General features: G+C 42.4%; 1 protein-coding gene and 1 long non-coding RNA gene across 3 annotated transcripts in view; one reads left to right on the top strand and one right to left on the bottom strand.

The window, feature by feature from the left end:
• The window catches only part of LOC308580241, a 62,285-nt gene extending 53,863 nt beyond the window's left edge, over positions 1-8,422 (bottom strand). Inside the window, exon 1 of the long non-coding RNA XR_014004741.1 lies at positions 8,161-8,422. This is a non-coding gene — a long non-coding RNA (uncharacterized lncRNA). The remainder of the gene's footprint in view (positions 1-8,160) is intronic.
• ACVR1B (activin A receptor type 1B) overlaps positions 1-13,915 on the top strand; it is a 41,520-nt gene that overhangs the window by 6,859 nt on the left and 20,746 nt on the right. For both annotated transcript variants that reach the window (XM_081181422.1, XM_081181423.1), the window contains exon 2: positions 11,235-11,474. In XM_081181422.1, coding sequence (XP_081037548.1) covers positions 11,235-11,474 — 240 coding nt within the window. The remainder of the gene's footprint in view (positions 1-11,234; positions 11,475-13,915) is intronic.

Here is a 13,915-nt window from a genome sequence, read left to right on the forward strand (position 1 = left end):
GTCCTAGGCTCTGTGGTTTAAGCCACAGCGCCACCCGCGTCCCTTGCAACCTTGCAACCTTGATGCAGGGGTGTAAATACTCCAAATAAATAATAATAATTTGCCCGGGTACTGAATCATGGTTTTGAGGCCAGTTTTAGCCATTCTGTTTAAATGCTATTAATATGCTATGAGCGTTGTTTCTGATATTTTATTGCAGTTCTGTGTTGGTGTTTTGCTATTTTACTACTATTTACTATTTTAAAACTATGTGAATCCCTGATAGTTTTCTACCAAAGGGTGGTTTGTATATTCACCAAGTATGTCTTCATTTTCAAAAGCTCCCTTCAGTGCAGATTGATTGAGTTTGAAGATGCCCCAAGGTGGAATTCAGTGCAGTGCTATGTGGGATATGTGTACTGTTGCGCTAGTGGACTTGGTTCCACGCACGCAACAATTTAGTTGAATCCCGCTTTTTATTTGTTCTACAGCTTGCTTTGTGGCAGAAGCAAAGTTGAGCTGGGACTTCTGTCCCTCACTGAACTTGTGTCTTCGCAAGATGTATGTTAGGTCTGATGAAATCAGTGTCAGCTAGTTCACTTCAGCAGAAATGCATACTCTATAGATCTCTTGAGCAAGAACAAAGCTTTTATTCGGAGGCTCTGAAGCTTAGCTAGGCTTGTTTAAACAGCGTCTTTTGGGGCTGTGTCTGTCTTGGAGCAGAATGTCAGACACAGACATGCCAAACAGACAGAAATACAATTCCCAGCAAGCTTGTGTTACACCTTTCTTTCAGTGCATCTTTAGACATTTTATCACAGATGTAGATAAAGATCATATGAACCTTATTGTGTCCAACCCAGGAATTTTGTTTTAATTAAGTGGATTATATGTTCCACTTTATAAATGGTGTCTCTACCCTGCTTCCAAGCTAACTGCTAGAAAAAGTCTGGTCTGAATTTTGCTTTTGTTCAGTTATTTCTTTTATTGGGCTTGCCCAAACATTCCCAGCTGCACTTTCAATCATTCTGTGAAAAGAACTTGCCACTGGCCTCTTAAGTACCTGTTGGATTCTGAGCATGCAACATTCTCCAAGGTGAAATAAACGTAATAATACCAACTTTTCTTTTGCTTTTATTGACACGGGGAGAATTTTTTCCCGCCGCTAGTCAAAACTTGAAGTACCAGAACTGCACAAGTTGCTTTCTAATCTCCCTCTCCCCGCCCCCCGCTGCCCATGTTTCCTTCTGCCCTGGGGTGTTAAGGGTGACGTACCTGTTTCATGTGAAATCACCAACCTTGGCAAATAGGGCTGCATTATCTAGGTGTTGCAGACAAGCAAGGATTTCATAGTATTTTTTTTATTTCATAAAAAATGTGGTTTATAAAGAGAATGACAAAGTGTATCACAATTTAAAATAAAACAATACCGAAGGCCGATTAAGGTACCTTTAAACCCCAGAGTGTGGGATGCGGGTGGCACTGTGGGTAAAACCTCAGTGCCTAGGACTTGCCGATCGCATGGTCGGCGGTTCGAATCCCCGCGGCGGGGTGCGCTCCCGTCGTTCGGTCTCAGCGCCTGCCAACCTAGCAGTTCGAAAGCACCCCCGGGTGCAAGTAGATAAATAGGGACCACTTACCAGTGGGAAGGTAAACGGCATTCCGTGTGCTGCGCTGGCACGCCAGATGCAGCTTGTCACGCTGGCCATGTGACCCGGAAGTGTCTGCGGACAGCGCTGGCTCCTGGCCTATGGAGTGAGATGAGCGCACAACCCTAGAGTCTGGCAAGACTGGCCCGTATGGGCAGGGGTACCTTTACCTTTTTACCCTAAACCCCAGAGTAGACTTATCCAAAATATGGACAGCTATGCAAACCCTTCTGCTAGTTGGTACCTCTTACTTGAGGTATATTCACTTCCCGTCCCCCCCCCTTCTAAAAAAATAAATCAGTTATAAGGTTAGCTGCCGGACACAACCTTAGAGCATATTGAAGAGGAATTGCAGAAGGCCTTTAAGCCGTCCCTATCCACCTGCAGTAAACATTGGCAAGTAAAACACTACTTCTGGTAAAGAAGCTTTTGTAAATTGGAGGAGAGTCAGTTCAGTGTTGTTGATGGACAAGTGATTTAACACAGGCAAGCAAGTTGATGTATATTTTTGTTGGTTAGAAATATAAGGGACTTGGGAGCCCTTTTCCAACAAGGAAACTTTATTGCAGTGAACGATTGGGCTGGAAAAAAAGCTCAACCACTTATGTAAGAAAAATTTGACGTACAGTATTTGGTTTAGAGGATATCCTGCCCAGTCCCAAGTGAAGAGTGGGGAAAAGCTTCACATTTTTGCATTTTGTACAAAAACATCTAAGTCCTGGCCTTTGGTGTATTTAAGACAAGGGTGGAGAACCTCAAGCTATGACAAATGAGGTCCTCCAGACCACCTAATTTGACTCACAAGACCATTTTTGGCCAACTATACCAAGCCATCACTCTCCGGTTATCATATGATTCAGGTTTGAACGAAAATGATTAAGAACTTAGAAAAAAATCAAACAAATTGAAGAGTTTTTTGTGACTCTGTATATGTGTGTATTCATTCCAACATTATCAAACGAATGATAACATTTTGAATCATGTTTTTAAGATAAATAGGAATACATCATTCTTGAAAGCAAGAGAGAGAAAACCAAGGCACTGAAGGGGATTTATGGGTACAATCTATGAATGAGTCTCCATTCTGATTTTGAAGAAGTATGAAATGAGATAAAATTCTAGAGATCTCATAAGTAATCATCTGTATTGTTTGGGTAACTTCTTTGTTTTGTAAATAGTGGCTACAGCCTTGAAAATTTGTATTTGCATTTTGTAGTTTTGATTTGCAGGACAGGTAAACCCACGACTGCCAAGGAACAATTGGGATGTTACAGCTTAAGAGTGCACTCCCAATTATTTATTTGCAGCAAGGCTTGAATTCAGTGCTGTTCAAATTCAGCACCAAATGCAAGTCTTGTTGATTTCCGGTAGAATCAGATTGGCAAGTGGGGGGACAAAAGTGTTTTCCCACCTTAATATAAGAATATATTCTCTTCTCTTGCTTTCCAAAATCTAACATCCTTACAGTAGCTCTGGGAAAAGGAAGTATGTGTCTCGGGTTTGTTTATATATCATTCTCCCCGATAGTTTGTAAAACCTTCAATATTACTAATTATCAGACGACTCAGTAATATATAGGAAAATTAGCTACCTGTAGCACATGACTGGCTTTCAAAGATAACAATTGCAGTTTTTAATTTGTGGTATTTATGTTAGCTATTTTGTACAGCAGTATGGAAAGCTAACATTTCCTCTCCAAACTAGTGCAGTTTCTAATATGGGAGTTCTGTGCCCACACAAGTGCTGTTGTAGACAACACAAGTAAGATACACAGAAATACTAATTCGAAGCCTTTTTCATGTAAACTGGTTTCAGTAAACCAGTTACTACAGACAAGGTGTCAACGATTACAATCAGATGCTACCCAACACTGACAGATGTTTCTGTACATTCATGCATATAAACAGAATAGACACAGTTAAAACCAAACATTCAGTGGAATCCAGCCAATGGGCATTCAGGGTGCTGTACATGCTTAGCATGGATGGTCTAGACGTTTTGTGTCAGAGAACAGGACATGTTTGTATCATCTATTTAGTATGCCAGGCAGAGCCAGGACTTTAACAGGCATTAACCCATTAAGAAGACTCATCAGGAATTGCTACAAGTCTAGTAGTGCACTGATTACATGGCAGGAGTGTTGGACAAGTCACTGTTCTAGCTTAAAGCTACTTCACAGGGTTATTGGATCTATAAAATGAGATGACAACATTTTTGTCATCTTGCACTCCTTTCAAGGGGAGAATACAAGCAGGCTCCCAAAGGTTGTATTCTTAAAATAGAAAGCCCTGATATTGACAATCCAGAATTGTAGACTCTGGATTGCTTGTTTTCATGCATCTGCTGGTCTTTTAAAGCCTATGTTAGTCACTTTAAGGTGTTTTAAGTAACAACATGGGCCGAACTGCATATATTCATCAAAAGCAGAAATAAACCAAATGGAATTGCTCTTAATGGTGGTCGTTTTGCCATTACAAAAAATAAAAAGATCCCTCCTTTCTTTCCACTCCCCACGGCTTGGAATTTAAAATTGTGTTTGCATTTGCTGGATGCTCAGGAAGAGAGAACTAGAAAATTGCCCCTTTATTTCTTATCTCTTCAATTTAATCTTGTCTCCAACTTGCACCATACCAACAATAATTTGTTAGACTTTCATTTGTTGTCAGAATCAAAGTCACTTAATGGCTCTATAGTAAAGGAAGTGTACTCCAAAACCCGTTGTTTCTCTTAACTAAACTTAGGAGTGAAAGTTTCTACTGTTGCCTTGCATAGCTGCATTCTCAGAGAGCTTTTGAGAAGGCAGCACAGCTGCCGCCGAAAACTGATTAACCTAAAGACCACCAACAGTCTCAACCTTAATTGAGTTGTTTGAATTTTCATATTAAAATGAGGTCTCCCCTTCAAAATAATTCAAATGCATAGTATATCTCTCTCCATCTTGGAACAGCAGAGTCTTTTTGTCTTCAATTTCCTTTTTCCAATCCCAAAATAGAAAGGATATCTGCCTGTGCCAGACAGCAGGGCTGAAGTACTAATCTATGTTTATCTCTTGTGAACTACCATTGAAAACTTTATTTTTAACTTCTTCTGTTAGTTTGTAACTGATTCTTCTTAATAGCTTACCTTCCATAACTCTTAAGTTAGCCCAGTCAAAATCCTACTCAAGTAGGATCTTCATTACCTTGTAATGTAGCCCCTGTCTTGCAGCTTACTGGTCCTGTTTGAGAGGGAAAATCAGAAAGCTGCATCCAGTTGCAACTGCAAGGTGAAGATGCGAGACCTTAATGTACCATATTTTTCGCTCTATAGGACACACTTTCCCCCCTCCAAAAATTAAGGGGAAATGTGTGTGCGTCCTATAGAGCAAATGCAGGCTGCGCGGCTAAGCCCAAAACCAGAACAGGGAGACGGAGCGCTGCGGAGCGCTCCGTCTCACTCTTCTAGCTTGGGGTTAGCTGCGTAAAGCCTCTGCAGGGCAGCGGGGTGCCTTCACCCTGCTGCCCTGCAGAGGCTAGAAAGGCTGGCCCCGAAGCCAGAACAGCGAGACAGAGCGCTGTGGAGCGCTCCCTCTCGCTGTTCTAGCTTGGGGATTGCTGCGCAAAGCCTCCGCAGGGGCCCTGCGGAGGCTCCAAAGGCTGTCCCCGAAGCCTGAAGCCTTTGGAGCGCAGCGGGAACTTGCGCTGCGTTCCAAAGGCTTCAAGGGTCTTTGAGGCTGGCGGTGGGGGAAAGCAGCGCTTCCCCCACCGCCAGCCCCACAAGCTCGGGGGGCAGCGGGAAGGCGGCTCGCCACCTTCCCGCTGCTCCCTGACCTGGTCTTTGAGGCTGGCGGTGGGGGAAAGCAGCGCTTCCCCCCACCGCCAGCCCCAAAGAGCAGGTCAAAAGGAACCTGAAGCCTCCGGAGCCCAGAGGGAACTCCCGCCGCACTCCAGAGGCTTCGGGTTGCCTTCACTGAAGCCTGGAGAGCAAGAGGGGTCAGTGCGCACTGACCCCTCTTGCTCTCCAGGCTTCCAAGGTAGCCGCCTGAAGCCTCCAGAGCGCAGCGGGAACTCCCGCTGCGTTCCGGAGGCTTTGGGTGAATGCACCTTGAACACACCTTGTTTTAGAGGGGGAGAACAAGAGAAAAAAAAATCCCTGTTCTCCCCCTCCTATGGTCTGGTGCGTCCTATGGTCCGGTACATCCTATAGAGCGAAAAATACAGTAATTACAAGGTTGGTATTTAGCCAGTTTCCCCCCTGGGAGTCACAGAGTTCACCAAGACTATAGATGTCACTCTCTGCCTGTCAGGCCAGTGTGCTAGGCTAGAGCTTTCACTGTGGTGCTGATACAGAAGACTGTCTGCGTACACATCATCACTTCCTGCAACATCTTGGATATTTCCTTAGAACCACCGTTCCAGGGCTTGACCTGGGCCTGACCCTGCTTAGGTTGTCAGATGCATTCATTGCCTCTGAAGGGTATTCTGAACTGACTTGACAGTGTGATAACGTCTTCCTAAGGATTGGAGGAGTTTGTTGTTAAGAGCGGGCAATAGTTAATCACAGAGCTTTTTCTTTCTCCTTTTAAAAAGTTGCAACCAACTTTTTGCCTTGAACTCCACACTGCAGGTACGTACATGCTCTTTATCCCCTCTGGGGAAACAGGATCTGATGACAGCTGTAGAAAGTATGGCGTGCTCATTACGTGCACCCACCCTTCTCCTTGACATTATTATATTCATCCTTGCTGTTTCAGGATTTGGCTGCATTTTCTTTTCCAGCCACCTTGAGAGAAGAACAGCTTTTGCTTGGAGGCTTGAGATACGAAAATTGGCAGCTGTCTTGCATTTGAATAAAGGGTAGAATGCAGTCTTTATCCCATAGTGTAGCAAGTGGCTGTTGCTTCATAGAAAACAAGTGGCATCATGTACCTGCGAGATTCAGGATGGAATTATGTGCATTCTTGGCAAATGTGTCTTCTCAAACTTGCTTTTTCTGATATATGAATGCAAGGTGAGAACATTTATAAGGGAGAAATGTTGGGCAGGAGGCTGTAATTCATTCTGTGTGTCCCTGTTCTTTGTAAATCCTCTACCCCCTGAAATCCGTAAGTCAGGGTTATTTCCTGTTTTCAGCCCTGTTAAGGGAATAACTGATCAAGAAGTCCTGGAGTATATTTGCATAGGAGAACAGGACGGGGGGGCGTGTCTTCCAATTCCCATCTGGAAATTCCCATCCCCTTTTCTATCTTTCCCTTGCAGCATGAGTCTGCTCTCACATGACATTTAACAATAGCATTTATTATATTCATTGCACACTTATATGGCGGAAGACCCACTGAACATAATGGGACTTACTTTGAGTAGGATTGCCCTGTAAAATTGTTCAGAGCTTTTTTCTCATTGTCACAGTTGAGAAACCATAACCCAATCGTCCAAGCCATAGTTTAGAGTAGTAAGGAGGTAAAATGAGGACATGCATTCCCTTTCTTTGCATGCCAGTTCCATCTTCAGTTTGATTTTCTTCCAGCCACAGTTTGCTGTGACATTGAATCCGGTAAGCAGGGTAGCACTAACTTCTAAAATCATGCTTTGAAGTGTATTTGAAGTAGTTTGGAAGTTAGCAGCTGTAGTTTGTCTAATTCTCACAGCTGGAGAAAACCTGTAAATGGAGAAAGGGATTGGGATGTGAGGAGGAAGGAAGAGAGTGGAAGCCTGTGCCACATTGCCATCCTTCAAAACCATTGTTTGGAGGATTATCTAAATTCATCTGTGATCTCAGCAATCCTTAATACAACTCTGCAATGTGGGTCCCTACTGTACAGTGGTGCCTCGCAAGACAAAATAAATTCGTTCTGCGAGTTTTCTCGTCTAGTGAATTTTTCGTCTTGCGAAGCACGAAACCCCATAGGAATGCATTGAAATTCAATTAATGCGTTCCTATGGTCAAAAAAAATCCAAACAAAGCTAAATTTGATACAACAAGAGTTTATTAAGTGCTCTTTAAAGTCACACATACTGTAAAGAGCATTTCAAAAATTGAAGGAACAATAAATTAAGTTTCTAAGCATGACAGAAAAACATTTAAAAATCAACAAAGTGTACAGTACATTTTCTAAGACTCTGGGGGACAACTCGAAGACGGTTCCTCTTCCACTCTTTGCTTCTTGCTGAAGAACCCCCTCCTCAACTGTTCCCCCAGCCACCCACCACACAGAAATTCAAATCCAGATTTTTTTAAAAAAAACAGCAGAGTGGCCCAATGGTCACAGAAAATCATAAAAATGCAGAAAAAAACCACACAAGCTTCCAGATTCTTGCAAACCCCTCCTCAACTGTTCCCCCAGCCACCCACCACACAGAAATTCAAATCCAGAATTTTTTTAAAAAAACAGCAGAATGGCCCAATGGTCACAGAAAATCATAAAAATGCAGAAAAAAACACACACAAGCTTCCAGATTCTTGCAAACCCCTCCCCAACACCAAGTCCTTGAATTCCAAACACCCCAACCCAAAATCCAAAACCCCCCAAAAAAGTTTTAAAAGTTTAACTTACCAAATGGCTGCAAAAGAAGTTTTGGAAAAGCTTCAAAAATCACCAAAGTCTTCAAAAACCTCAAAAAAGGCTACCACACCGCGTTCTATGAGTTGCTCCTCGAAGTCAAGTCGCAACTGTATTAACGGTGTTAAGAAAAAGGAAACAAACTTGCAAGACGTTTTCGTTTTTCGTCTTGCGAAGCAAGCCCATAGGGAAATTCATCTTGTGAAGCAGCTCAAAAAATGCAAAACCCTTTTGTCTAGCGAGTTTTTTGTCTTGCGAGGCATTCGTCTTGTGGGGCACCACTGTACTTTGCTGAAGAAAGCTGAGAGAGTGTGGCTTGCCCTAGGCTGCCGGGGGAGTTTGTGGTACAGTTTATGTTGAAAGCCTATATCCAGATGTCATCAGCAACTTATTAATTTATTTATAAAATGTATTTATATACAGCTGTATCAAAAAAAAATCGCAGCAGTCTACAGCAATATAAAAACACATAAAACCAAATGAGAACATCGTAAAAGGTAAAAAACAAGTTAAAAGCAAAAAGAAATTAAAAACAAACATCAGTAGACCATTGTGGGGGATGCAATCTTAATTGCCCAGCAGAACAGAAAAGTTTTCAGCAGGAATTTAAAAGTTGGCACAGAAGGCGCTCTCTGAATCTCTAATGGTAGGGTATGGGGCTGATGACACGAAAGGCTTGATTTCTCACTGTTGTCAAACAAGCCTCACCAGCTCAGGAGTGACCAAAGACACTCCTTCAGATGATCTCGGTGATCAAGCTGGAATATAAGGGTTCTGGAGATCCCTGAGGTATCCTGGAACCATCTTGTTCAGGGTTTTGTAAATCAGTACAAGAACTTTGAACCTGGCAGATGGGCAGTCAGTGCAGCTGTTTTAACAATGGTGTCACGTGTTCGTGACCAGAAACTCGCATCAGCAGTCTGGCTGCAGCATTCTGCAGCAGCTGAAGCTTCTGAACCAAGGGCAGCCCCACATAGAGCGCATTACAGTAATCTAGCCACAAGGCTACAGTGGTCAGTCTATCCCTGTCCAGGAACGGCCGTAGTTGGCAAACTAGATGAAACTGGTCAAAGCCACAGAATAAACTTGGGGCTCAAATGACAAAGGTGTATCCAAGGATTGCAACCCCATCCAGAATGGGTAGCTCACCAATTTCCCAAACATGGGTACCATCTGCCTAAAGAGCCGCCTTCTTTCCAGGATTTAAACACAGTTTATTGGCCCTCATCCTGTCCACCAAGACACTGTTCCAAAGCTTTCACAGCCTCTCCTGAGTCAGATGTTATAGAGAAGAAGAATACTGCATCAGCATACTGGCATCAGCATACTGGCAATACCTCGCTCCAGAACTCCTAATGACCATACCCCACAGCTTCATATAGGTATTAAATACCACTGGGGAAAGAATTGTACCCTGCAGAACCCCATAGCACAAATGCTAAGTGGCTGAGGAACACTCACCCAGTGCTGCTGTCTGGACACATGAATACAGTTATACCTTGGCTCCCAAACGCCTTGGGAGTCAAACGTTCCGGCTCCCAAATGATCGAAAACCGGAAATGAGTGTTCTGGTTTTTGAACTTTTTTGGGAAGCTAAATGTTCGGCACAGCTTCCACTATTGTTTCTGGCATGCCTGCACAATTGGGAACCAATCGGAAGCCGCGCCTTGCTTTCTGAACTTTTTGTTTGGAAGTGGAATGGACTTCCGGAATGGATTCCGTATTACTTCTAAGTATGTCTGTGTATGAATGGAATCACTGTGATATACTTATTGGGATCTCACACTTAACTGTTTGCAGTTAACTGCCACGATCTTTTTTGAGTTGACTTAACCAAAGTGATGCAGGCTGATGTTTTTGCTTTCTTCGCTTCCCCACCCCAACTGCTTTGCCATGATAAAGGGAATATTGGAGTTATTTTTAAAAATTGTTCTAGAGAATGAGTTGCTGCTTCAGATAACTTCTTGGTACTGTACTAAAGCTTATTGATGGCTTTCAAGTTTCCCAATAACAGGCAGGATGCTGGGTCTTTCGCTGCATATAGCAGTTTGAATCGTGCCTTTGTCATTGATATTCAACCCAGCTGTTCAGTATCTTACAGGAAACGAACCTGTCCTTTTCAGGGGTTGATAGTGGGGGGTGGGTTTGTTTAATGGGAGGTGTTTTGCATGGTAGTACATTGATACATGTGGGACACGGGTGGCGCTGTGGGTAAAAGCCTCAGCGCCTAGGGCTTGCCGATCGAAAGGTTGGCGGTTCGAATCCCTGCGGCGGGGTGCACTCCCGTTGCTCGGTCCCCACGCCTGCCAACCTAGCAGTTCGAAAGCACCCCTGGGTGCAAGTAGATAAATAGGGACCGCTTACTGGCGGGAAGGTAAACGGCGTTTCCGTGTGCTGCGCTGGCTCGCCATACCTTTACATTGATACACACACGTTGAAATTCTCAACAAAGGGCCCATATCTCAGCAGATTTGCTTCTCTTGCACTTAAAGATAGTCTGGTGGAGCAGAAACAAATTAGCTGAAAAGAATGCCTTGATAGTCAGTGTCCAGCATGGGATATTCTGAAGCACTGATATTTATTTAAAAATATCTTTCTGAATGCTTTATTTTGCAGTTGGCTGATTGAGGTAGCTAAGCCCACATATATTTTCAGTAGTTCATACATGTATTGGGAAAGTGCATCAGTTTGAGAGATTCTCCAAACTGAATTTACTGAAGAGTCCTTAAGTATGGGAGTGTTTTCTATAAAGAGTAGCTATGAGTGAGAGGCTTGTCTTATTCCTGGTGGCAATATAGAATTATAGGAACTAGGAACTGAATGAGTCATTCTTTTATGGATTTTAGCAGATGGGAAATCTGAGAACATAACAGTAAATGTTGGACATGTAGTCTTGGCCTATTTGTGTTCAAAACGTTCTGTAATGTTACTGGTCCTGCTTTAAAGCCAGGTTCATCTTGGTGAAACTTTGGCGCAATCTGGAGTCCCATCTCAGGGCAGTAGGACCACAAGTTGTGCTTCGGCTGGGAGTTTGCTAACAAGAGCGTTCTTTTTCTGTGTCTCTTCAGCTTTATTGTGCGAGTGCAACGAATGCAACCAAGGCAACACTACATGTGAAACAGACGGAGCCTGCATGGTCTCAATAACAAATGTGAATGGGCTGATGCATCATGTCCGAACCTGTATCCCTAAAGCCAAGCTGATACCTGCTGGAAAACCCTTCTTCTGCCTGAGTTCAGAAGATGTGCGCAATACACACTGCTGCTATGAAGACTACTGTAACAAAATTGATCCTCTGGTACCCAGTGGTAAGTGAGCTATAGGGAAGAGTGCAGTGTGTGGGTCTCTTAAAATACAATTTTTGAAACACCTGGTTTTATTCTTGGTGCTGTGCTTGCTAAATCGAGCACCAGTATTTCTCTTTTTTGTTTTATAATACCAACTCAAAGGATCATGGGGGTAGTTTATTTTTTACTTATTTGGGTGTATATTTTTTAATTGCTAATATTTATTGACCACTCTTCAGACATGGCTGTCAGAGCACAACATCCATTTCCCACATAAGAGGATGAGAAAACCATTCTTTTTTCCGCAGCTCTCACTTTTTTCCCCTTTGGAAGTTGGGCTGGATAGATGAGCAATACTGCATTCTGAAACAGTAGGGTACAGGCAGATTTAGTATCCTTCCTCTTTTTATGAGTTTGGTAGGAGAGCACACAACCATGGAATACGTTTTTTGAAAATTATGCAGTAAAAGTTCACAAAATGGGGTGGGCTAAATAGTGATTTTGCTGTCACTAATGGCATTGCAAATACATGCCCATGACCCTTGTACAACCACATTCCGTTTTTAGAAAAGCCAAAAGCAACATATGCACTATTTTGAAAGCCAGCACCACATTCTTAGTGACACAATTTTGGAGCTTGCGTAGAGGGAAAATGTGATTAGCCCCACAACAGAATCCAGTCTCAAGGGAAATTATTTATGCCAGGGGTAGGCAACCTAAGGCCTGGGGGGGGGGGGCGGATGTGGCCGAATCGCCTTCTCAATCCAGCCTTGGATGGTTCGGGAATCAGCGTGTTTTTACATGAGTAGAATGTGTCCTTTTATTTAAAATGCATCTCTGGGTTATTTGTGGGGCCTGCCTGGTGTTTTTACATGAGTAGAATGTGTCCTTTTATTTAAAATGCATCTCTGGGTTATTTGTGGGGCTTGCCTGGTGTTTTTACATGAGTAGAATGTGTCCTTTTATTTAAAATGCATCTCTGGGTTATTTGTGGGGCATAGAAATTCGTTCATATATTTTTTTCAAAATATAGTCCAGCCCACCACATGGTCTGAGGGATGGTGGATCGGCCCAGGGCTGAAAAAAGTTGCTGACCCCTGATTTAAGCTGTGTATCAGAGGGGCAACAGCCATATAAAGAAGCTGATTGGTTAGGTTTATTAAATTTATATACCACTTACTGCTCCAAAATGTCCTGAAATGATTTACTACCGGAATGAAAATACAATAACATAAGTGTATTAAATATATAATTATAATACAGATATCCAGTCATTTGTTCTGCCAAAATGTCTAGGAAAATGCAAGCGTCTTTGCCTGGCACCAAAACAATGAAAAAGTTTATGCCCGGCAGGTCTCCTTGGGGAGAGCATTCCATAGATAGGCAGCTGCTACACAAAGGGTCATTCTCTTGTCGCCACCCTCTGGACCTCCCTTAGAGGTGACACACACAAAAAGGCCTCTGATGTTGATATGGGGAAGACAGTCCTTTTGGTATACAGATCCTGAGCTGTATAATGCTTTAAATGTCAAAATTGCCACCCTCTTGAGATTGGGCAGTTCCAAAACCAGAGCTGAACCTGTTTTTCATCTGGAACTTTAATATCAGGATTCTGATAAACGTTCTTGGAACACTGTTATTAAACTGTATGATAATGGCTTGAAAAAGTTAATTCAAACTTTGACAGAAATCAAGCCTTGATGGGTCACCTACCTAGTTTTTATCTGATTTTCACCAGAAATACGTAGGGAATGAAGACTTCATTTCCTGAGTGTTTCTGGTGAAAGTCAGATAAAAACTTCTGATTTATTTATTTATTTTGCTTTTCCATTGCAGTAGAGAGTGATTAACCAAAGGTGGGGATTTTCTTTTTAAATTAGTAATTTAAATAAAAAATTAGGTTTATGTGCACACTTACAGTAGCTATTTTATTCTTACAGCTGTATACTCTGAAGGCACCTGAGCCTGATATAGTTTCTTAACTGGGATTTTTTTGAATTCTTTATTTGGTTTCATATTAGTGACATTGTATTTAATATGTTTAGAATTTTTTTTCTTGATACCAGAGTTTGATTGGAATTTTATTTTGCTCTTTTGATATGCGTCTGTGATTGTATCCAGACTGTGCTTTTATTGTGTTGTTCTCTTGATGGAAAATAATAAAATATAAATTGGGGGGCGGGGGGAGGGAATGGATAAGAACAGTTAGCATTATAAACACAGATATTATGTGGAACAGCCAAACAGGTTTGAGCACACATATCCTGCTAGATTTTCATTTAAATACCTTATCCGCCCTTTGGCATATTCACAGCTATGCAAGTTTTAGCACCCTGTTTAGGGCCTAGACAGGAGTTAAATTATGCATGAAATTTCTTGAGTATATATTAGACCCTCTCACTTGAATGCTGCCTCGCAGGCTTTTGATCCAGGGTCTAGACAACTCTCATATGATGAAAGCT

This window comes from Podarcis bocagei (assembly GCF_964188305.1).
Source record: "Podarcis bocagei genome assembly, chromosome: 2".
Lineage (NCBI taxonomy): Eukaryota > Metazoa > Chordata > Lepidosauria > Squamata > Lacertidae > Podarcis > Podarcis bocagei.